The 24,342-nt window shown below is 41.8% G+C and overlaps 3 protein-coding genes and 1 non-coding gene across 4 annotated transcripts in view; all 4 read right to left on the bottom strand.

Moving 5' to 3' along the window:
• Positions 1–2,015: 2,015 nt before the first annotated feature.
• LOC138619160 (protein phosphatase 1 regulatory subunit 15B) lies at positions 2,016–5,909 on the bottom strand. The gene is made up of 3 exons (XM_069695438.1): positions 5,524–5,909; positions 3,679–5,024; positions 2,016–2,936 (listed from the first exon to the last, which is right to left on the bottom strand). The coding sequence occupies exons 1-3, from the start codon at positions 5,684–5,686 to the stop codon at positions 2,706–2,708; spliced, it is 1,740 nt and encodes a 579-aa protein (XP_069551539.1). The 5' UTR covers positions 5,687–5,909; the 3' UTR covers positions 2,016–2,705.
• A 479-nt stretch (positions 5,910–6,388) lies between these two features.
• Positions 6,389–10,281, bottom strand: rps13 (ribosomal protein S13). Its single transcript, XM_069695437.1, has 6 exons — positions 10,199–10,281; positions 9,632–9,680; positions 9,452–9,530; positions 7,841–8,010; positions 7,289–7,389; positions 6,389–6,463 (listed from the first exon to the last, which is right to left on the bottom strand). The coding sequence occupies exons 1-6, from the start codon at positions 10,219–10,221 to the stop codon at positions 6,430–6,432; spliced, it is 456 nt and encodes a 151-aa protein (XP_069551538.1). The 5' UTR covers positions 10,222–10,281; the 3' UTR covers positions 6,389–6,429.
• On the bottom strand, positions 6,972–7,103 carry LOC138619201 (small nucleolar RNA SNORA19). The gene has a single exon (XR_011310792.1). It is a non-coding gene; the product is annotated as a small nucleolar RNA SNORA19 (small nucleolar RNA).
• Positions 10,282–11,031: 750 nt separating the features above from the next.
• pik3c2a (phosphatidylinositol-4-phosphate 3-kinase, catalytic subunit type 2 alpha) overlaps positions 11,032–24,342 on the bottom strand; it is a 46,604-nt gene continuing 33,293 nt past the window's right edge. Inside the window, exons 16-33 of the mRNA XM_069695436.1 lie at positions 23,544–23,735; positions 23,285–23,378; positions 22,981–23,075; positions 22,248–22,428; positions 22,040–22,144; positions 21,026–21,118; positions 20,587–20,716; positions 19,645–19,781; positions 18,780–18,949; positions 17,841–17,997; positions 16,070–16,179; positions 15,334–15,541; positions 15,099–15,223; positions 14,726–14,843; positions 14,559–14,640; positions 13,466–13,572; positions 13,223–13,348; positions 11,032–13,030 (exon numbers count right to left, since the gene is read on the bottom strand). Of these exons, the coding sequence (XP_069551537.1) occupies positions 12,848–13,030; positions 13,223–13,348; positions 13,466–13,572; positions 14,559–14,640; positions 14,726–14,843; positions 15,099–15,223; positions 15,334–15,541; positions 16,070–16,179; positions 17,841–17,997; positions 18,780–18,949; positions 19,645–19,781; positions 20,587–20,716; positions 21,026–21,118; positions 22,040–22,144; positions 22,248–22,428; positions 22,981–23,075; positions 23,285–23,378; positions 23,544–23,735 (2,413 nt within the window). The 3' untranslated portion in view covers positions 11,032–12,847. The remainder of the gene's footprint in view (positions 13,031–13,222; positions 13,349–13,465; positions 13,573–14,558; positions 14,641–14,725; positions 14,844–15,098; positions 15,224–15,333; positions 15,542–16,069; positions 16,180–17,840; positions 17,998–18,779; positions 18,950–19,644; positions 19,782–20,586; positions 20,717–21,025; positions 21,119–22,039; positions 22,145–22,247; positions 22,429–22,980; positions 23,076–23,284; positions 23,379–23,543; positions 23,736–24,342) is intronic.

Here is a 24,342-nt window from a genome sequence, read left to right as displayed (position 1 = left end):
AAAGAAAGAACGTGTTTCTCAGCTGACAGCTGATTTCATCACATCTGGAACAAAAGGCTCAGCATCGACAAAATGTACTCTCCTCATTTAAAAAAACAAATGGTTCCACAGGTTTGCATTATGGGGAAAAAAGAAATATGGTTCGATGTCTGTCAGCAACATATTTATGATGCAAGCTGTGAAACCATCAGTGATCAAAGAATTTCAAAGACAGAAAATAAACGCAGCTCATCTCACTAGTTTATAATCTTGGAAAAAGGGAATACATTTCAAATGTATTTGTCAAAATGACATTAATAAACAAATATAACAAATCACATCTGTGCAGCATCTAAATTATTGGTTAGGATGAAAGAAAAGCTCCCCTTATATTTATCATGACAATGAATATATTTCATTTTTGTTTCCTTTGGATTTTGTGAGTGTGTGTGTGTTGACGTAATTCTTTTCTTCTGCTCTGGGACTAATCTCAGTGTTATGAGAAAGGATTAAGACTTATAAATGATTGAACAGTTCTGTGAAAATTAAACACCTGCCAAATTCATTTCTGGTGCTGTTAAATGTCATTAATATTAAAACATGCAAACTGAAAAAAATTCAAAGGATTTTTGAATTATTCTGGTTCCATTTCAGACCTCAAAGGCCTTTTCATTTGTGTGTGTGTGTGTGTGTGTGTGTGTGTGTGTGTGGGATCAGGCGATGAATTACAATCCAGGACGTGTGTGGGAGGGGGGGGGGAGCAGGAGGGGGAGGGGGAGGGGCATCAGCAGACCAGAAGACCTCCCGCTGTGTTGACACAGCAACGGTGTCAAGTGATTGCTCACCTTTGCACCATGCTGTGTCAGTGTGTGTGTGTGTGTGTGTGTGTGTGTGTGTGTGTGTGTGTATAGGGTGTGTGGGGGGAAGGGGAAGGGGCTGCTAATTGATTTCATCCCCCAGGAATGTCATTTCATCATACTCCGGTGTTTTTAACCCTTGTCTTACGACAGCCTTACAGCAGTCAGTCTGCATGGAGCCTCGCAGCCCACTGGGAAATTACAAGCTCCTGTGTGTGTGTGTGTGTGTGTGTGTGTGTGTGTGTGTGTGTGTGTGTGTGTGTGTGTGTGTGTGTGTGTGTGTGTGAGTGTGTGTGTGAGAGTGTGTGTGAGAGTACACCATAAGGAAGTGATGAAGCAATTGTAAGACATTACAAAGGGATGGGTTTGAATGGAGAAAAAAACAACAACCTTAAACCTGTTCAGATAGAATTTTGAACATCTTGTTCACATTATCTGGATCTTTAATATCAGATGCAGAGAAGAAGGAGCACAAACACAACATGGCAGCACACCGTGAGCAAAGAGAGGCCGATGTACTGCTCACAAAATGTCAAGTCTTCGAACTGGAAACTCAAAACTTGTTCTAGATGTTCAGGTTACGTATGGATTGTCCGACCGGGATGAACGAAAACATCTGAGGGTGCAGAAAGTTCAAACGACAGTTGTCACTGAAGTAATACAATCAGGATATCTCAGATGGTTTTAAAGTGCTCATCTGGATGTCTCTTCACTTGCAGATCACCACATCAGCGTCGCACTCGGGTGAGTCGTCTCCCAAGTGCGTCGGAAACGTCCCACCCCGGCCGAAGACGCCGGGCGCGTCTGAGCGAGGGGCGAGGCTGAACGGGTCCTTGGTGGAGGCCGGACGAGCTGAAGTCCAGTTTCGTTTTGAGAAGGTGGACAAACACCGTCCCGTCTCTGCATGTGTGCGCTTCCACTTCAACAGTGATTCAGACACATCTCTGATTTGAATTGAGCCTTTTCTAAGAACACCTCCCTACAAATCTGTACATATATAGTTTCACCTTCTGACCTTTGTGTGTTGTTTACATGTTGTGGTACTTTGCGTACCGTCTCACTTTCACACAGGTACATGTTACCTTTATATCTACATTTTAAGGAGAACAAATGTGCTCGAGGTCACAGCTCGTGTAGATTCACGGCCGTGACGACGCTGAAACACAAAACAAATCGGAAAACGGTGCAACACATTTTATTGATTCAACAAAGCACCTAAATGATCAATTTGCTAGGACAACTTTTTGTTTATATTTTTGGCTACATGATGTTACCATGAGAAGCTGAGTGTTTCCAGGTGGTATAATCATAAAGACAGCCGTATTCACACTCAGCACTAAAAGGCTGCTGTTAGGTGCCTTACTAAAAGAAAAAAAAAAAAAAATATCAAGGCATAAAATATGTCAACAATGAGACAAGAATTACACCAGAACTTTTTGTTTGTATACATCACACTTCAAGAAAACACTTTGTATTTTAAAGCTCTTCTTCTTATATTATCATTTTCTACTTAAGTTACCTACACTCACCACTGGGGTTTCTTCACACACGTAAAATCACAAACAGTACCAACATATGGTAAAAAATAAAAGACAAGCTCCATAGGGCATAATTAAGTTACATTACTAGGTCAGTGTATAAGGCATTACAAAAACAACATCCCACACATTAATGCTGCGGTTAATATGAGAAAGTGTCAGTCAGTGCAACACAATGTAAAAAAACAACAACCCTTTTGAGGTACAAGGTTGTTCAACTTGACACCAAACATCTGAGTTGGCCGAACATTATATATCTAATTGGCCTAAATCAAAACCACTGTTGCATTGCAACCAATCACGAGTTCTCGTCCGAAAGGAAATAAAACATTCAGTGTTCAGGACCTCCCGCTCGTTTCAAGGCACCGTCCAGGTACGCCCGCATCTTCTCTCTGTGCGACTGGGTCAAGCAGTGGCCGACGGCCTGCTCCGTTTCACCGACCCGCCTCCGGAAGCGGTCGCGGTCTCGCGCCATTTCTTCCCAGTGTCCTTTGCGAGACGCCTGTCGAGCGAACGGCCAGGTCCGCATGACGTGGACTTGGACAAGAGGAGAAAATCGGACCTGGAATCCGGGAAAAAGATTGACAAACAGAAAGTCAGTATATTTGAATAGATTTCTACCTGATGGTCGTGTGGTGTTTATAAGATCTCATTTTGGGATTATAAACGGCTACATATCTACAAGCCAAACAAGAGGGACTAAAAGAAACAGCACGTACTTTCCAACTCAAACTATTCTTCAACAGACGTGTGATCAGAATAAGACTTCTACTTCATATTATGCCTCAGGGTTTATTATAGGAGTCTGATGTCATGCAGCGTTTATTTCAAACGGACTTTGCAATGCGGTCACAACTTCCTTTAGTCCATGTGGAAGTCTAATTCTCTGCTGACTGGCTGGAGTCATGCGATTGTCTTCGTCACGACGACCAGCAGCGTTGCTAACCGACAGCAAACAGCTCGGCTTACTGTCAGCGCGGTACGAGTCTACTGAGGCAGGAATAAACTCTTATCTTTGACATTCTGTCTCACATGAGGACAGTCAGCACAAGACGCCCCCTCGTGATATTAACGCTCCAGCTTATAACCCGTGATGACGTGCTCTGCTTTATCCGATTGGACCAATGAAACCGAGGCGTGTTATCTGCCTGAACGCAGAACTGTTTCTATTTCACTTTTATCTGAGAACATGTTTAAATTGCTTGTAAGTTAAGTTGTTTGCTCTCCAGCTGAATAAAGTTCAACTATTCCATTTTAACACTTCCTCCAAGTTCAGCAATTTGACTACAAATTTGGATAATGACCTTTTTCTGGTTGCTGGTCGACTTCATTTCCATCTTTTGAGCAGGAGGTGACGGAGGTGGTTGTCCAGGTCTTCTCCAGGGCACCAGTGTCTTGTCCGGGTGGGAGTGATGCTTCAACTGCCTCTCTGGCGGAGAGGGCCTGGCACCTCTGGATTTTCGGGATACCTTTGCCCGTTTCTTTCCCCTTGTGAGTGGAGTTTTGTGTTTGTGGATTTTAGAGGCGTCGAGGTCTTCTCCATGCGGAGACATCGTTGCCGTCGGGGAGCTGTGGAGGCAGGCCTGGAAGTTCAGAGGGTGGTACGGGTCGTCCTTCGGGTCGAGAAACTTCCACAGCTGTTCTTCTTCATCGTCCTCAGACGAAGGAGGAAAGCTGCTCTCCTTCTCCTCGGTGTCTGTGTCAGACTTGCAGGGAGGTGCAGGAAGGGAGGCCAGTTGTTTTGTGACCGTGGTTGTTGTTGTTGCAGGAGGAGCGGTGCTGCTGACTGCTGATGCGGTGAAGCACATGGGATTGTAGGGGTCTTCGGGGCTGCTGAAGAACTCCCACAGCCTCTCGCTTTCCTCCTTGTCGATATCGGGGCTCGACCCGTCTGAACTGGACCAGCTGCTCCAACTGCTTTCGCTGTCAGAGCGACTGACCCAGATATTCAGGCCTCGGGACCCCAACATCTCCTCGCCGACCTTGCTGGCTGACATGAGGTCAGTATCGCCGCCGTCTCTCACGTCACCTTTACCTTTCCCCATGTTTGTGTTGGTTGAAATGCAGGCAGAGAAAAAGAAGGGGTTGTAAGGATCACCAGAGTTCGACAGGGACTCCCAAAGCGCCTTACTTTCCTCACTCTCAAATTTGACCACGTTCGGGTCTTCCTCGCTACTCCACTCAGAGCTTCTCTCCTCCTCCTCCTCCTCCGATTTATCCTGTTTGAAGATTTTCTCACTGCATTTGTGGCAGGCGTCGTTTGAAGCAGAGCTGTCGCTGCTCGACACAAAGATGTTCCAGTCGCCGGGGAAGCCCATTTTCCAGCTGGACTGGTGTCCGAGAAAGATGCCCTCTTCTTTACCAGCCGTCCGGGCCACAAAGTCGTCCACGAGTCCGCAGCACAGATCGTCGGCGCGCAGACTGGACAGCAAGGCTTCAGCAGTGGACTTCCCAGCGAAGGGGTCGCCAACGTCAGCACAGAAGTTCGAGAGGGGATTCGAACCGCCAACCATGACCCCGCTGTCTCCGTCAAACAGGGAGGAGAACAGGAAGGATTCGGTGGGGTTTGCTGCTGTGCTCATGTGTTGGATGTGCTGAACGGTCTCGTCTGTGATTCTCACGTGGACCTCAAACCTGAACATCTGGAAAACTGAACAAATAAAATAGAAAAGTTTTAGATTGGATGAATTATGATGTTAAATAGATAAAGTCAAAACCAACTCTGCGTTTCAAGTGGTATTTAAATTGGTTATTTACTCTAAATTCACCTTCCCGGTGATAGCTGGGATATAATGTGCTTTGCCCTCCCACAAATCGTAACGTAAGAACCTAACTAAAGAAAAAAATCTAACTTATTCTCAAGTACCCCAGGGACTCTCCCGGGTATATGAAGTACAAGAACAATTCAGCACAAGAACTAGAAGACCTTAACACAGCCTAAATTAGCCACCACCTCCAAAAACAATAAAAGGGCAGGATGAAGACGTCGTTTAATATAAGAAAATAAGGGTTTCCGTTAACAATAGGTATTATATGAAAGGAGAGAGAAGTCGGTTCAACGATACTTCCCGGTATCAGTGAACACATCACACCGGCTGAACAACTAAACAAACAAAGCAAAACCAACAAAGTTTGAACTCGTTTCTTACCTGATATAAAAGTGTAGTAAATGACCTGCACCAGCAGCCGAAGCTGTTCCCACAGCACGGTGAGCATCTGCTTGGTCCAAGGCAGTAGCGCCATCCCTCCGCTGCCGAACCTCTCCATCGCCGTCCGTTCACAGTCCTTCTCGGGACCAACAGTCGTAGCCATTTTACTTCTTTCTCTTCCAATGCGTTTCGAAAACACTTCACGTATTCTGGTATTCTTCGTCGAAAGCCGCCAGATTTCGCGTATTTGTCAGTAACATATATGCGTCGACGTGCTGTCGCTTCATTTTCGGGGAGGTTTGTGCCATTTTCGGATCTCCTTCGTCAAATGTTCTCACGTAGTGTCTCCATGTCGCTCTGCTGTTGATGTCGTCGTCGTCGTCGTAGTAGAAGTGAATGTCTCGACGTTGCAACACTGCTCGTTAAAATAAACATGTTGACGTCACGCAAAGCTTGTGATTGGACACGGCAGTTTTCACTCTCTAAACATTCAGCCAATCCTCCGTCCATTTCGTGATAAACCCCTCCCCCGCAATTTACGTAAAGTGTGACGCACAGAAAGTACTCGTAATTTCCCCGTCTCTAAATGCTTCGGTTTCCAGGACATTTCAGTTTGTAGCTTACGAATTTAAAAGTGAAATTAGTGTGATGTTAACAAATTGTAAATCTCTGGAAGTTCTCAAATAGTCAAAACAAATTGGTTGCAGTTCCGATTCCACTGTACCACAATAGTTTACATTCCCACACAGAGAATATCTAAGTTACCTGTATATTAAGTCACATTCAAGGATTCCTCACCTAAATGTTTTACTTGATTTCAAAATTAATTTCACATTAGCCATATAAAAAAAGACAAGAAAACAACTCCCAATTGAAACGGTTTTATTAATCCAAAAAGTGTAGAGTTTATGCCACCAGAGCAGAAGCTGTAGAGGACTCACTGTAAACAGGAAGAGAAGAGAAACATCATTAGAGTGGGCACTCCTCAGTTATCAATAAAAATAATAATAAAACTTTTCATTTTATACCCCCTGAGCAGCAAAAAACACTTAATATACATAAATGGTCTATATAATGTAATTTTGAGTGGATGTGAATGAATGTAAAATATGTTTATACTTGAAACTTCTATGACTGACTTTGTATTATTCCAACTATTTTGTTATACTGACATTAATAACATTAATACTTGTGTTGGCAACAACATTACAGTGGGTTTTAAATCATGTATTAAATGTTTACTTCCTGCTTATAAAGGCTACATATGGGAATTCTAAGTGAAACTACTCGACAGGAGTACAGAATATGAGAATATGATTTACATTGTGGGGAAAATCAATGAGTCCATTCATTCACTTTGCCAGTTTGTACCATTTCTGCCTTATTTAAGTCTATTGCCTAAATCAGTGCAGGAGAAAACACCTATACAATATATATTTTCAACGAGCAATTGTGTGAAGGGGACTGGCAGATGTAGCACCAAGTAGCCACTCTGCTAATTTACCTCCAGCTTTTTTCTAGCACAACAGAAATATCACTACTCTTAAACATAGTAAAGAGCAGGACAATGAATTGTGCATTTTTGCATGAGCAAAAGTTAGTGGTGTCAGAATTAAAAGTAGATTTGTCCCCATTTATGATATTTTTCCTTAGTGACACAAGGGTCTTAAAATATATGCAAAATTTTACCAGCATATTTAAATTCTGGAGGAAAGATTTCCAAAAACAACAAGGAAAGCTTCCTAAAAGCAGAACCAATACGTACTACTTCCAGTTGGGGGCCAGTACTCTCTTGGTCTTGTAGTAACGGGCCAGTCTGTGGATCCTGCTCTCAATGAGAATCAGACGGAACTTGGCATCCTTGTCCTGCAAGTAGTGACAACATTAAGGAATATGATAAGAAACATCATTTGAAAAATTTGATGTGTGCATCCACCCATGTAAACCCCAATAAAAGTCCAGGTCAACAGCATTTTTACCGTTGAAGTTTACTTAGCATCTTGTTGAGCATTAACTTTTAAATACAAAAGTCAATAAAAATGTAAAAATTTACACTAAAAAAAACATTTTCTTCATCTCCACCTATTAATTTGAACTCAAAATCGTTTTCTCCTCAATGTTGTGATGTGCTATTTGGTGGAACTTTTGCACATTATATCCACTTTTTGAAACCTTTAGAGTGGAAATGTACCTCCCAACAACCCTGCGATAGACATTAAAAAAGGAGATTCCAAATCCTTGGGTAACTGCGGTCCTCAAATGGAAACTCCCGACTGGTGAAAAATCTACCACACGTGTGACCAAAGCTTCGTGATACCTTTCTGTTTCTCTCCAAGTGCTTCCTGACTGCCACAGCCTTCTTGATGAGGTGGTAGAGATCCTCAGGCAGATCAGGGGCCAGACCCTTGGACTTCAGGATCCTCAGGATCTTGTTTCCGGTGACAAAACGCACCTGTGCGACACCGTGGGAGTCCCTCAGAATCACACCTAGACAAGGGGACAAACGGCCTTTAAACCGGGGCACTGCATGCTGCTCACAAACAAACCGTTTGCTTTGTGCATTGGTAATGTCAGCCTCATAAAACATTTTGGCAAAGCAAAATTGAATAAATACGAGACAACTTAGACCAATATGTGTTTAAAAAAAAAAAAAATCCCAACTGATGCATAATGTTTTAAAAAACCAAAAAGAAAACCACTAAATTTACAATCATGTCAGTGATTCTGAGCTGGTGCCTGGCTGGAATCTATTCATTTAACCTGAATTCAAATGCATAAAGTTCTGTACAAGATACAGTATCTCTTAAGTCAGATTATGCATACATTTTTGTCTATAAATAAAAAGCTAAAGCCTTCAAATCAATGACCCATCAATGTTATCCTGTGGTGTAAAAAGTCTTGAAGACACTGCTTCTATTGATTTTTAGGGGGTCTTTAAGTCTGTTGCTATCCGTGACTAAAAAGTTTGCAACTTTGCAAAAATGGGTGTAAATAAAGTACAGCAGACAGACTCATTGACCTACAAAAGTTTACTGACAGTAGCAACTTTTGTAGTTCTTGTCCAATCAATTTGACACTTTTCCCTCACAACCTCAAATCTGCTATAACAGAATAGGTATTAAATAATGGTATACCTTATGTCCACACTGTCATTGTTACTTTATATTCAGGATACCAATTAATTTCCCTTCACCTGGTGAAAACAGTGCTGAACAGACAAACACGGTGGGTTACTTTTACACTTAACAATTCAACAAAGCTCACTTGGCACCCTGACGTGGCAAAAAGTCCTACAGGGAGCACCAGTGACTTTTAAGGCATTAAAAACACAGGCATGTTGAAATACCTCCATGTAGATATTGCAATATTATAGGGAAAACTATTGCTTTCACAATATATTTACACAATGAGATTTTTTGATGTGGATAAAGTAGGTAGAACAGCCTGATGAATAAGGAAAGAGAGATCACTTTACTGTAATGCAGCCTTTCAAACCAATACATTAAAATATTGAAATCAAGCTTTGAAGTATTGCTCATAACTGTTTTTCTAACCCCAACCGATTCTACTGGAAGTATTTAACGGATTAGTTATTAGCAGCAGTTTCATGTGTGCCTCTACTGAATACTTGATATTCATCAAGCAGAAATGGTCGATCTGTAGAGGTAACGAACGGAGGGACCTATGTGCATGAGATTATTTTTCAGAGAGATGAGTCTAACAGACAAATATTAATGTGATTAAAAACACGCTGGTTTTACAAATTCCAAAGTTTCGAGTCATTCTGTGGAAAGAGGCAAATATTTCATCTGTCAGCATTGATGTGTGTACTTTTATACAGTAGTTTTATAGTCTCTGTGTTCAACATGCTGGAGAAGCAGCATTAAATGACTGAACATTAGAAACTCTTTCATAGATGAACACTCACCAATCTGAGAGGGAGTCAGACCCTTTTTGGCCAGTTTGAAGATCTGCTCTTTGACATCATCCGATGTGAGCTTCAGCCACTGCAAAAAGACATCTGGATTATTCCCGACCACACAGGCTGAAACCACGTCTATTTGGGTAGTTATTGTGCGAAACTAAAAACTCATTCCCGTTTACTCACAGTGGGAACACTGCGCCTGTAAGGCAGAGCTGACTGGGACAAGCCCTTTCTGGAGAAGACAACACAACCCAACAGGTAAGACAACTTACCGGTTTGGTTATAAAAACATAAATACAAACAGGCGACGACTAAACACAATTTCTAACACGTGCAAACATCTCAGGTTAACGGGCCGGCTAGCGCGATCTTCTCACTCCTAACAGCGATACCTGTCGGTAAACCTTAACGCCGTGCGTACGGGACAATGGTTTCATTTCATTGACGGCATTGAAATAAAATGCATTCGGCCTGTAAACGTTCAACATAACCGTGTTTAATTTGGAAGTCAGAGTGCAAGAGTAAAATCGTGGTGAGCCGCTGGTATGCTAACTTCGCTAATGGAAGCTGGTTGGAGAGAGATGTCGATTTGAGGACGCGCGTATCTAAGTCAATTTCTCTCTTTTAGGCGGAAATAAAGAGCTCATTTTGATCCTCAGTCGGTCATAACATGTTTAGAAACTATATCCTGCGACTAAAACCGATCTACCAACATAATATTTAACATTAAATGATCAAAAGTGAGCTCACCCGGGAGCGTGCATGCGACCCATGATGGCGGTGGAGGAAGAGAGGCCGCACACGCGACAGAAAATGGTATTTTGCGCCTGCGTCGGAAATGACGCAATGACGCAGAGAAGAGCTTTTTTTTTTTTTTTTTTTTTTGACGCTGTCTGCTCCATGTTTCCTCACGGCGTGTTAATAACAAGAAAACGCACTATAACATGATTCTGATCATGATTACGGCATATGTAAGTTTAGATTTCACTCAATCATCACGGAAAGACATTCCTTCTGAGTTTATAAGAGTTTGATCTCACGCTTACAAAATATTGTAATATTGCGTTTCAATTTCACGCATGTGCAGGATTTGCTGTAGCTCAGGTGGCTGAGAGGGTGGTGGTTCGCTTTCCAGCTCAACCTGTGAATTGTTAAAAATATTCCTGGCAAAGACCCCAAATTGTGTCTGATATGTCAATTAAATGTATGGGGTCTCTATAGATGTGTCCTGAACCCTAAAGCAGTTTTTCAAACTTAACCTTAAACTACAACTTTACAATTATAAACAAATGTAACAGTAAGATGACCATATTGTATGTAGTTGGCTGGTGACTACAGTGTCTTTGAGCGTAAATCTCCATAGACTTCAATTAGCAAAACACACCTGCATAAATGAAGGTGTTCTCTATCCAGTCAGAGTATAAATGGTTTGACTGAATACAAATCTAATGTGTTTTACAAATTGTGACTTTTGGGGGGAAAAAAATAACACAATGTAAGATTGTTGAAGCTTTGTGTAGGAATTTGTGAAATTCACCTGCATTAAACCAATGTCATAAATAGACACAAAGTGACACTTCATATTTGTTCCAAAAACATTTAATTTGCTTTAGGAAAGAGGGATTACAGTACACACTGATCCATTCGGGCAAGAGGTCACCAATTAAGAATAAATAACTGGCCATGTTAATACAAATTCTGCGTGCTTTCTTTGTACAGTTACTAAAAGAGCAGATCAAGCCACTAATATTTATAGTGTGACATCATAACTGTCTTGTAGATTTTTAAAAACCTTTCCAGATAAATTCATCTGTTTCTTTATTAAACATTAACAACAACTTTAGATTTATAGTTAGCAAGTGGAGAGGAAAGCAGCTAATCTTTTGCTCAGGATCATATTCCCTTTTTGTGAAGATGTTTAAAGTTAAAGTTGCCTTTTTAGACCTGATCTGAAAATAACACCTGACTGGTTCTGGACTTCACCGGCAGTTATAACTTTTGACCCAGTTCCTCATCATGGCGTCATTACACCACTATAACGACACTGAGCATGAGGGTGGTATTGCTGCATGAGCTGGAAACAGCCTCACGTCCAGACTCCAGTAGTCTCTCCCCGATTTGTGGTTTTAAACCACAAGCGTTGTTGGGGCAGCTATAATCTTCATCCAGAGCACAGACAAGAGGGTGCCAGAAGCTTATGATACAAATTCCCCTTCAAGGTGTGCTGTGTGAAAAAAGTCAAGTAATACCATGAGAGAAAGACCTAGTAGTGTGCATTTAGTGGCATTCCACTGTTACAAAAAAAAAACCCTTTATGGTGCCGATCTGACTTTAGACCTGCTCTGGAAGAACTACCAATATAGCTTTATGGAATATAGTTTTTCTTTAATAAGGACAAATCACATTGTTAATAAAATATATATAGCAATAAGGCCAAGTTGAGCATTAAAAAGAGATTGTGAGCACAAACAAAGGCACCCTGATCAGCTCCCTACATGGGAGAGTGGTTTGATTTGCTGTCCTTTTCATTACTTTTGGCACATTTTAGGGGAATCGTTGATTTCCTGGAATCGGGTGTGTTGGACTATTCTACCCAGAAGTGTCTACTGCGAAGCAGGAAACCCTGATGCCTCCTATTTGTCTATATAGAAAATAAAACAAGGAAAATGTAAAAATGAGCCCCCTTTCTATTCCTTAAAAAATAAATGTGTCAATCTATATATACTCTTCTGAAAGTAAGCCATTTTGGTCCTCTAATATCAAAATGTACAAAACATTACAGCTCTTCGTTACACTTTAGGAAAAAGAGAGACAAAATAAGGAGATTGTTTGTCACAAAAACAATCTTGATTAGTTGTAGAAGGAGGAGAAAGAAAAACAGTGAAGAATGGAGACCAGGCGCCCCTTTGAGGGTTTGTGAGTTGGCCTGATCTGTCGCCCTTTGAGGGTACGTGTGAAGGAGTTTTCAACGCATTCATGTCATATGGGAATAACCTCTGGAGCAACATAATTACAAACCATCTCATGATGAAACTCAGCAGAATCAGGTCAACATATATGTAGTTCATTATACATGTATTTCAGCCACAAAGCACAGCTGTTTTCTGCCATGACATTCAGGGTGTGTAATTACAACAAAATTTATGTGGAAGACATGCTCAATTTGGTTTGTTAGATTTGAAAGTAAAATATTGCTTCTTATATTTCAAATTCGATGATGTCATAAATCCCACCAAAAATCAGGGCCCATCTCCAGACGCCAGAGTTCAGGAGAAGTGTTTCAATAAACTGAAAGCTGAGGTGACCAGTATTTTCAAGTAAGGTCGCATCTGCTGCATTTCCCATATGATCTGAATGCAGCTGTTGTTGTCCTCCCGTCCTCCGCAGAGGCAGGTCAGGTTAGAAGTAAGGAACGGCCGTGAGTTTGTACCACTTGACCGTCTCCTTGCTGAGGTCAAAGTCTTTGAGTCTGAGCGTGATGCCGCCCAGAAAGTAGTTCTCACGCAGCGACTCAGCACTGAGCACGCTCAGTTGCAGCTCCCGTAGACCAAGGGTTTCTTTGCTGTAGCCGCTGTACACCAGCTGTGGAAGGAGAGGACCAAAAAGTGAGCAAAGTGCATCAGATTGTTGGCCATTAAGTTCCTGTCCCGTGCACTGACACCCCAACAAACACAAAAAACTACCAGGCTCAACATTTAAAAAACAAAAGCATGGTTCTTGATTATATGGTATTGTATAGTAAGACATGAATGCAGACAATCAGTATTTCCTAACCATCTCATTGAAAGTAGGGTTCCGGGTTTTCCTCGAGATCTTTGTCTTGCGTTTGGAAGTCTTGTGTTGATCTGGAAGCAGGTAGGTTTTCACATACGGGTTGGGATCTGTTCCGTCTTCAGAAACCTAGAGGGGAGGAAATGGGTTACTTGAATGAAAACAGATGAACAAAGTAGGGATGAAACCGTATAAATCCTGTCAAAGCCATATCTCAGATGCGTATTAAATCATTTCTGTGTTTACCAGGTCTTTGATGTGCATGACCATGATGAAGAGGGTGCTGTTCCTGTAGGAGATGGACAGCTTCACTTCTCCTTCCACCCGACCAGAAGTGGGACTCAGCGGAGGCTCTGCAACAGTCACATACCACACATCACATTAATAAATTAGTTACAAGAATATATGAATTCTTTAATGAGGGTGGGTACAGTCAAAACCAGACATCTGCTCCAGATTCACAGAGCTGAGGCGAAAACAAGAAGATTTCTCCTTTCTCCCTTGGTTGTCTTTCAATTTTTCATACACCAAACCATCAGATATTTCAGTTCACCAGCCCTTCAGCAGTGTGGCTGTTAAAAAATTAACAGACTTTTTGTTTTTAGAAGATTAGTAACATCATGGGCTCCATCTTACAGGCAGTGCAATCACGCGTGTTTTTGCTTATTTCAAACCAAAGCAGTTGTCATTTTCCCATCCAGCTCTCACGCGGTTTAAAAAGAAAATGTACCAATCGGCATGTTGGTCTTGAAATGAGAAGTTGTCTGGTGAATTGTTGGTGCATCACTATTTTAAAGCATCAGAAAACGATTACACAATTGACTCAGAAACCTGGTCTTAAGTCAGTGCTGCAGTACTTCACTGCTATTTTCAGGGTGTGTTATTGGGAGCGTAAATTGCGCAGCATACACTCTGCTCGTTACGCACACAGGGACATGCCAGCACACAAACCTGCGAAAGATTAAAACCGAAAACATTACAGTGTGAAAGATTATGAATGTGTACATCCATCTGTTCACTTTGTGCACGAGCACATCTGTTTCCTCTGCAGAGAAGTTTTTTAGTTTTTTTTTACTACTTGGCAAATCTGACATTATAATACTAATCAGATCAAGGTGAAAGTGCAACTGGCTCTTAAAAGGAATGGGAGATGACACTCTGGTTGGTTTCATGTTACGCCCAAAACATACCTATAAGAGACTACATATAACCCCTTTCAACCAAGCACCTCACTTTATACTCAGATTATCTACTGTTAAACTATGGAACAGGGTAAAGAAACCAAAACAATGCACAGAGAAAGACAAAAACTTGAAGAGTGGGAAGTGCAGGTATTCACCAGGTGCTTTTGGCGTGGCGTCTAAACCTTCCGTCTTGTCATCCCGTGCAATTGGATGAAAAAAGGTGTAGATCAGGTCACACTAGAAGAAGATAACACAGATTACTTAATGAACTCCTGAATATTAACACAGCAGTATATTGAGTGTGTGTGTTTTGTGTGTGTACCTGGGTGACCTCTGTGGAGCTCCTCATCAGGTTGTGGACGTAGTTGTTGAGCTCCAGCTTCCTCTTGGCTGCTACTTCTTTAATGTGGGTGCGACCGAGCACCATTTTGTTAGGGAAACTACAGATAAAGAGAAACAAGCTATATTGATTGATCCATTTCACAAAATCTGAATTAACACTCATTGGCAATAAAGGCTGATATAAAAAGCATTCATTATTGGGGTTACAGAGGGTATTTGCAATCATGCAGGTACTTGGTATGTACCCGCATGATTGACTGCAGAGAAAGTTACTATGTTCCATTTTCTATTAAGAGGAAAGGCTTAGTAGATGATAAGTGATTGAAGTATGACAAGTGGAGGTGACAGTCTACCTCGGCAGCTTCCAGAGAGGGAAGAGGATGGTCAGTTTATTGTGGAGCTCCTGAAACTCATCAAAAGTGCGGAAGACAAACTGAGGCTCGTTCTGACCTTCCCTCATGATCCTCACCACGTACGTCTGCACAGAGAGGACGGGGAGATGAGCATGCGCTCCAGTTTCGTACAGCCCAGGTAAATCCGGATATGAGATCAAACATGAAAATGGAAGACAAAAAGAGTGGGACTCACATAGTGCTTGTCGGGGTTGTATCTCTTCTGGAAGGAGAAGATGGAGGCGTGGAGGATGCGGCCCTCCTGTTTCAGAGTGTAGGTCTTTGGGGAGAAAGACAGGATTGGCTCGTCATTGGCCGGAAGGCCAGAGAAGCGTAGCTGGGCGAGGTTGTGGATGAAGAAGTTAAACTTGGTGGCCACACTTCCCAGACTGGACTCTATCAGCCTGGGGTCGGGGGAGGGGAAGATAGAAGGGCCAAAGAAGAGGGAGGTGAGGCAAGTTTTTAACAAGGCAAAAGCAGAAACGTCAACATGCAGTTTGGACCTAAGGTTCTTACAAAAATGTTCTTGTCATAAATCACATTTTCCGTCGACAGGGGAAGCTTCAATTAAGTCTGACTGGTCTTACAATCAGCCAGGACACCTGATACTGTTTGTATTGTGTGCTTTGTTGCTGTAATGTGAGACGGCAGGCAGATATTCCTCCCTCTCTCTGCTAGGGTTACAATGCCACCTGGTGGATTTTGTAACGGCAAAAAAACAAAAATGATCCTTGAACTCTTCTCTTCTCAAAACAAGTCTGGTCAAAATTGCAGCTGTGCACATGGGAACACTTCAGAGGAGAAAAACTGAGAGAAGAAAAGTTCACTTTTAAAGTTTCCCCCAGTCTGCCAGAACATGTTGATTTTACTGAAATAGGAGAAGATGGATTAGTTTAGATCAGCGCTGGGAAAAAAGAAGTTAATGCATTTACCTGGTGAAGAATATGGTGGCCTCAGCGTCTGTGTTGTGGGGCTGCAATGCGTCAAACACATATTTCAGATCCTGAGCGCCGGTCAGCTCTGGGAGGCCTGATGATGTCATCTACAACAGACAGGAAGAAACACTATTTGAGCAGATGAAGGCACAATAAAAATTAATAACACCAAAAATTTATTTTACAAAAAAGTTTTGTCGGTTTACCTATTTGTTACACATCATTTTGTACAGTAACATTTTTTACATTAGATCTATATACAGCATTCACAACATGTATCCATAGAATCAAATTTTTATGTTTGAAATAATGCATATATGATATATATATATATATATTTTTTTTTAAATTAACTGTTATTCATTTGCATGATGAAGCATTTGAGAAAAAGTTCAGTCCCAAAGACAATATGACAGTCAACTAAATTCTAACGAAATTTACATTTAAAATGTTTTTCCCCCTCATTACCGTTTATGTCTGGTTTTCAAGCATAATTATGCCTTACAATCACGGTCAATTTACTGCAGTAAAAAACATCAGTCCTGCAGTAAATCCTACCTTCATCATGGTTATAATCTGGTTTTTTTTCAAACTGTCTCAAAGAACTGTTCAACAATGTGGTTTGTGGTGCTGTTGAATTGTAGAGTACTACACTGCCCAGTGGTTCTAATATTTTGCCTACCTCACTTATGTCAGAGAGGGCAAAATCGGTTTACTTGAATGCAGTTCAATTGCACAAAAAACTAAATCCTCCAAAATGATCATGAAGTTGATTCAAAACCTAAATATAAATACATTTGCTCCTTTTGGAAATATACCTGGAAGTGGAAGCAAACTCTGAGTGCACAAACTCATCCAACACCAACTGTCCACCCCTACATGATATGCTATTCTGCTAATCTGGTGATGTTACAATTGTCCTACTTCTCCCCTCTGAAACCGCTGCACCTGAGGGCTTCTTCATGAATGCCTGCTGTATTAGTTTGAGCAAGTACACATGTATTCCAGCACTGGTACCTGTTAATGTGGATTGTGATATGGAATCATTGTATTTCTAGAATGGCCTATGTTTTGTCACAATTGAACATAACTACCAACTACTGGATTTAAAGATGTGTGGCATTTAGTAGGTCAAATGTCCTTTCTCATAATCTTAATGTCCATGCTACACCCTTCAACCATATTTCATAAAAATCTAGTTGGTAGTTTTTCTGAAATCCTGCTGACAAACAGACAAGCAAACTGCACTGGAAACAAAACCATCTTGGTGGAGGAAATAAACAAGCAGCGCATCTTTTAAGAAACAATACCAAGTAGCCGCCATTCCCACGGTGTATTGTATGAACAGACATTTCCAGGACAACAGTGAAGCACTGATTAATTACAAAGGCAAAACTACTCATTGTTTGCAGATTTTGCTATTCTGGCTCTAGCAGGTGCAAAAGAAAACAAGGTGGATACTTTGGAAAGGAGGCCAAAGCTACCAAAAGAGCAAGAAAAAAGCACGGTCAGCGGCAGCAGAAAGATACAGGAACAAAAATCTCGTGCTACTACTCTACAACCACGACTTCAACTGAGGTATCGTAAAAAATGTCAACTGTGCATCCTTAATGCAAACACCTGTGACAAGCTGGGCTGGAATCCTTTGTGCCAGCGTGCTTGTGTACCCCTTATCTGTGTGCACAAATGTGTTTATTTGGTTTATGAGAGTGTGTGTGTGTGTGTGTGTGTGTGTGTGCGTGCGTGCGTGCGTGTGTGTGTGTCTCACCAGTGACAGCAGGTTGAGGAAGAGCCCAGAGTGCTTGCGGATGAGGTTGTACGCCTGGCAGCACAGGTCTACAAACAGCTGGAAGCGACTGGTGGGACGTTCGCCTCCATTGATGACGTACGCCATGTCAGAGGTCAGAACGAACGGAGCTCGGTCTCTGATGGGAAAGAAGCAGGGGAGGAATTCAGATTCCAATTTAGCTCTGAAAGTGTGAGACGAGAAGTTGGAGGGAAAGGGTTGTGGATCAAAGGTTTAAATCCCTGGGAAGACGTAAATTTTGAAAGTCGATGTGTTTTCTTCCCTCAAAGACTAAAAGAGAGCCAGCTTTCAGCAAGTTATTACAAAGCCTCTAAATACGTCAGTGAGAAGATGCTGAAAGGCCAAGAATAGAAGACTAGTAGTAACACAGCCAACCTGTGTGTCTCAGATATGAACCAGGTCAAACCTGAAAATACAAAATAATCTTGCTGTGCAGAAATACAGCAGCTCCCACACCTGATATTCACAAAAACAAAAATCATCTATCCTTTAAGTGTCAGACCGGAAAAGTAGCAATAAGTGTGTGGGAGATATTGACCATTGAACATAGTGCCTCATGTTCAGGGGTAAAAGTAATTGGACAGATACACTAACAGTTTTAATATCTATGTTCTCGTCACTATAATGGGTAACGTAGCCACACTTTGACAAGTGTAGTGATGTATTCATTTACAGTTCTGGAAAGGAATAAGCATTCCCCACTGAAATCAGCTTGCACAGGACCTTTAACTGCACTCTGATAAACTACCTGTTATAAAAACAAGAAGACAGCAATCAGCATCCTGGTTGTGGAAAAACCTTTAAACCCTGACAGCGCTCCGAAGCACATTTTATCTGACGAGCAATTTCACACACACACATACACAACGACACACACCAAAGATCACATCTGATTATCACCTTTTAAAGCTGCCAAACATCTGGGCATGGCCCAGGAACTTGCCAAAGTCGATGTGAAACATGTGACCAGTGGAGCGCAGCATGATGTTGTCATTATGGCGATCACAGATGCCAAGTACGTAGGTTGCAACACAGCATCCAGCACAAGAGTAGATGAAGTTCTCTGATGCCTGGAAAGATGAAGAAGAGATGAAGAAGTATTGTTTGGTTGACTATAGTGCAAGTGCTGCCATGATGTTGTTAAATATAAATATGATTTTGTCAGAGAGGGCAAAATATGTCTGACCAGAGAGACAAAAGGTATTGCCAACTTTTCCATATTTGTCAAGCAAACCCAGGTATTATGAAAAGTCGTTTCTAGACTTTGCTGGACTGCTTAAGTTCAGGGTCAGACTTTGTGCTGTACATTTTTAGGATCAGAGGTTGGGAGTTGGGAGGAAAGTTTCACATTTATAAGTGTCAAAGGTCACACATTTGACAACTGCAATAAACTTCAAGCATCCATAAACTGTGTTTTGGTCAAAGGAAACAACATACAGTATGACTCTCTTTCCAACTCACATCATAAGGCATTAAAAAGAAGCTCAGTGGTGTATCTAAGGTTCATGAAGTACGTGACATTATGCTGTTAAACTGCTATGTGAGAAAAATTATATTTTGCAAGACACGTTCATTTATCAATAATGACTGCAAGTGCATCATCCCCCTGACATAAAAAAAAAACAAATAATAAGACCCCATGATGGCATTACAATTTTCACTTCACTGTGTGCTATACAAGAACAGCTGCTGGGGCTTTGGAGCAGTAGTTCCACAGCTGTTTCTCCTTTAAACGTGCAAGTGCAAGCACATCCTTTGTGTGTACCTTCTCGTACTCGTCCTCGGCAGGGTTGTACTTGCGGAGCCACTCTGCCAGTGGTTTGTCTTTAAAGGATCCGGTGACGCCGTACTCCACCTGGATCTTTCTCAGGGTGTCGGAGGACGGCACCAGCTCCACCATGCCTAAACAACAACAACTCTTTTATTATCACGATGTCAGCATTCAGGCACCGAATGTATGATATGGTCGAATGGAACGACAATGCTAATATCATTATTCAAATGTATGAATGAATTTACGAATCAGTGTATGCTTTTGTGATTAGTTCATCACAGTTTTATCAGTTTGGCTGAAGGACAGGATTGTATTCATAATTTTTGTCAGTGCCATTTAACATCAACTAAATACTTCCTTCTTATACAAAAAGATAATGTTCCTGTTGCACATGAGTGCAGCACAGTAATGTTCTTTGAGCAGGGGGAGTAAAAACTTTTGTGAGTATGAATCCAAATGATATCACTTGATCAACCATCAGCATCCGAGTTACACACATTTGTGTGACCGCTGGTATTTGCGCACTTGTGATTTCACCATGAAACTACAACTTTAGCACAGACTGCACGTCAAATTCTGTGTCAAACTCTGGAAATCGGCATCAGAGACCCTCGAAAGCTTCAGAAAGCCCCCGGCAATGAAACAATGAGCTGGGCTTATAAAAGTGTGTCAGATCGGAAGTGCTTTTCTTTGATATTCACGAGGTTGTCCACTTTGAATTTGTTCCCCAGGTTGAGACTGCAAATACCGAGATCTACTGTGATGTTTCGTGGTGTCTGAGAAATGTTGCACTTCAGTAAAGAGATCTGTTCTTCCTTTGGCCATTTCAGTCTGAACAGATAAAAAGGTCCTTTCTGAAGTTTGAGTGTTCCTATAATATGTCTGTGTTTGTTGTCAAAGGTACATTTAAAGGTTGACTGATGTGTCTGTTACCTTTGTCCTTGTCGGTGGAGATGCATTTAAAGTTGACAATGCGGAGGTCCAGCCCCTCCCGCAGCCAGATGCGGTCCATGATGCGAATCATCTGAAGAGCCAGCATGTCCTGCCTCAGGTCTTCTCCCACCTGTTACACAAACAGACAAACAGAGAGGCAGATTACGCATAAAACACTGTGCTGTTGTAAATACCGGTTGGATTTCCTTTCAGCCACCAGGGGGTGCAGTGTTCAGATGAGCAGAATTCAAACAACAGTCAGTTACAAAAAGCTTGGGTGTACCTGATGACAACTTCCCAGTTTAAACAAATGGAACACGTGTGTGTGTGTGTGTGTGTGTGTGTGTGTGTGTGTGTGTGTGTGTGTGTGTGTGTGTGTGTGTGTGTGTGTGTGTGTGTGTGTGTGTGTGTGTGTGTGTGTGTGTGTGTGTGTGTGTACCTTGAACATAACATTGATCTCTTCACCCAGTGGGTCGGCATTGACCAGAGCCAGCTTGAGGGGAACTGCGTTGGAGTTGAAGAAGGAGCAGGCCTACACAAACACATGCACTATGATTTTATCTGCATTACATCACACTGTCATGTTGTCTTTTAAGAAAACCCAGTCATGCCTTTTCTTTATTAATTTTTCCATTAATTCTGGATGTTTTCAAAGCCATTTGCTCTGTCTCACCAACCCAAAAGACATAAACTGTTTTCATTATGCATCAATGTAAATGTTGCAGTCCAAAGACTGCAGCAGGATGAAAAATTGATTTGGAGTAGAGTCTTATACAGATGTCTATCTGGTAAACTCACACTGATGTGGACAGATGGAACTGAGGCAAAATGTGTCTGGATGATATCTGTGTAAGGGATGCATGAATGTAAAGGTCTACAGAGGTCTACAGGGTCTACATTAAATAAACCATACCTGTCTCCACAGAGCCTGAGCAATGCAGGCTGCTGAACCACAGAGATTAGCCAGGATGAGTCACTAGAGACCATCCTCTGTGTCCGATTAGAAGACACTTTATCACCCACAATTGTACCAAGCAGTACTTAGGAGAATACATCACATGCAGATGTTAAGAATTTAAAGTTTCTTATAATCTGTGATAAATATCTGCATAATATTTGAGAATATATGCATGTGTTTTATATTTTGGTGTAGCTGTAGCTTAATGAGCTCATTTCCTCAGTGGTTTGAGGTTCTACAGCGAGCGTGTGGCTGTTCCTTTTTCCAAAAGTTCAGTCGAGGTTTCCTCCCTTTGCTCTCTGTGTATTTCTATTCAGTGTTAACATTATGAATTCATTGCAGCCAATCCTTTGTGAATCAGGTATATCCAGTGTAAATTTATTATGCAATTATAAAAAAAATAGCTGAATATTATTGAGACCCTGATTTTATTTCATGTAAAATTGACACCTTATTATTCATTGGAGAGAGTGTGTGTGTGTGTGTGTGTGTTACCTTGATGTTTTGCTCCTTAGCCACCAGACTGGGGCTGAGGGGCAGTCGACAGCTGTTTCTCTGGAAAAAGTTCTGGATATTTTCAAGGCCTTCCTGGAGTGCTACCTAAACACAAACAAAAATACACACACAGATGTGAATACAGACACACAATTACAACCATATAACACTTGGCCCGTAACACGAAAGTGCACACACACAGACTAACCTGTCGGGTGGATCCCCCGGCCTGTCTGACCCTCTCCGCGACGGCTCCCAGCAGGGTAACCAGGTGAGTCTGTTTCTCCAGCTCCGCCCTCAGCTTGCCTCCACACAGACACAGCAGCGCTCCCAGCACCCGCTCGTAGCGCCGTCCCCAGGCAGGATCCTGCACAGCATCCTTCAGCAGCCTGCGACCATTAAACACATCCGACAAATGAAATCTAAGCGAAACTTCTATTTTACATACCAGCTTGCCCTCAAGTTTTTTATCAGCATCAAATTTTAAACTTTGTTAAAGTGTTGATTATTATCTCAGCAACAGTTCAAAAACAGAAAGAGCTGCTGAGGACATTTTGAAACATAAACATGTGGCTCTCTGCACCACCTGTCTCCTCACAAACGTGAGTATGCAGGCAGATCTCAAACACTCCTTACAATCCATGTATTTCCTTTCATGGCCAATGAGGTTTGAGGACAGGCAAGTGTATTTGTGTGTTCAATTGGATTTGTTGCACATTTTTCAAGTACTGCGTGGATGATGACATAAACGCAATTGTGACTGAAACACTATTGTGATGTGAAATCTGGGCAGCAGGGGAGTCAGGCGGGGAGTGATCATTCTTGGGCGTGGTATAGATTAGTGGTAGCTAATGTGGAACCATCGTTAATCTGACCTGTTTGTCTGGAAACAACTGTGCTCGTGTTGTGTGCTGGTGTTTTGTGTGCTGCTGCAGACTGACCAGTAGAGGTAGTGGGCTATGTTGATGTTGCCTTGTGCTCTGGACAGCAGGAACATGACGAGGGCGTTCTTTAGGTGACACTCAAACTTTAGTGCCTTGAAAAAGAAAAATTGACTTTGAATTGTAGTTGGAGCAATTGTGAGTGAATACATGAGACAAAGTGGTGAAGAAATAGGTGGACAAGTGAGTGAAAAAAGGAATAAGTAAGATTGAGCTTCAGGGACTCAATATAAATGATAGAGTATTTGAAAAGTGGAAATAAAGTACATATTTGTGGGTGTATTTTTTGTTTTGTTAGCTGTACCTGTACAAGCTGTGGCAGATAATCCGCCAGCTCATCATCACTGCTCTTCTCAATCCAATTGACAGCCACACGTCTCACTTCAGTATCCGCAAACCTATACAATAATACAGTACAATTACACACAAGGCAGTTTGTTTTCCACTTTTCAACAAGAAAAATTATCACACATATTTTGCTAACCCTACTCTGTATTATAATGTGAAGCATTTTCTTCTTGGTAAATTATATTCCATTAGTAAGTATGGATCACAGTGTGTACTTTGAGTCAAGCAGCTCCAGCGCAGTGACGGGGGGCAGGGTGGGCCAGTGGTGCAGCAGGGAGTGGATGTGAGCCATGCTGGCCCAGTCCCAGCTGGGTGCACTGGCCAACACCTTGGGGAGGCTGCTGGGATGGTCCCGCCGACAGTGTAGCCGATGGTCCCATAGGAGCTGGTGATCTGCCCGCTTCAGCCTGGAGACGGTCAAAAGTAGACAGGAGACAAAACAGGGTTTGGATTTACAATACAAAAAAAATAGAAAAAAAAAAGGATATCAATTGGAAATAAATGGAAATAAATCTCCCACTGGTAGGACTTTCACCATCGCCAGTGAAGATCCTCAGTAGTCCGCAGTCATAGACTAGCGAGTCAGGATAACTTGAGAACGTGTGTATAAGTTTGTAAATGTGAACCAAATTCAAAATAAGACACATGTTCAGATAAGCTTTCCTCGGCAAAAAAAAAGGTACAAGAATACATCATATGATGAGACTTGGGAGTCACATGACATCAACTGAATAAACCAAATAAGAAAACAAAATGTATTTAACAATTTTGAACAGATCTAAAATTTCCTATCCGTGATAGCACATAAAGCAAGAGTCTCGGTATGTCTGTGGCATGATGCATCATGGTCTCCTCTGGTGGGCCCTCGACACAGCTATGTCACTTTTTGAAGCTCTTCTTTACCTGAAAAATACCTGATGTAAAATTCCTAGCCGTACTTGACCCTGACCTCCTTGTAGTAATGGAAATGATAATGTTGCAGGGATTGATGGAGCATCACAGACACACACACAC

The sequence above is a fragment of the Brachyistius frenatus genome, unplaced genomic scaffold, assembly GCF_029030835.1.
Source record: "Brachyistius frenatus isolate BFR_SWC_R1_liver_20210118 unplaced genomic scaffold, ASM2903083v1 Contig_19, whole genome shotgun sequence".
Lineage (NCBI taxonomy): Eukaryota > Metazoa > Chordata > Actinopteri > Embiotocidae > Brachyistius > Brachyistius frenatus.
Note: the sequence above shows the minus strand (reverse complement) of the source record. Positions and strands in the feature narration are given on the sequence as shown.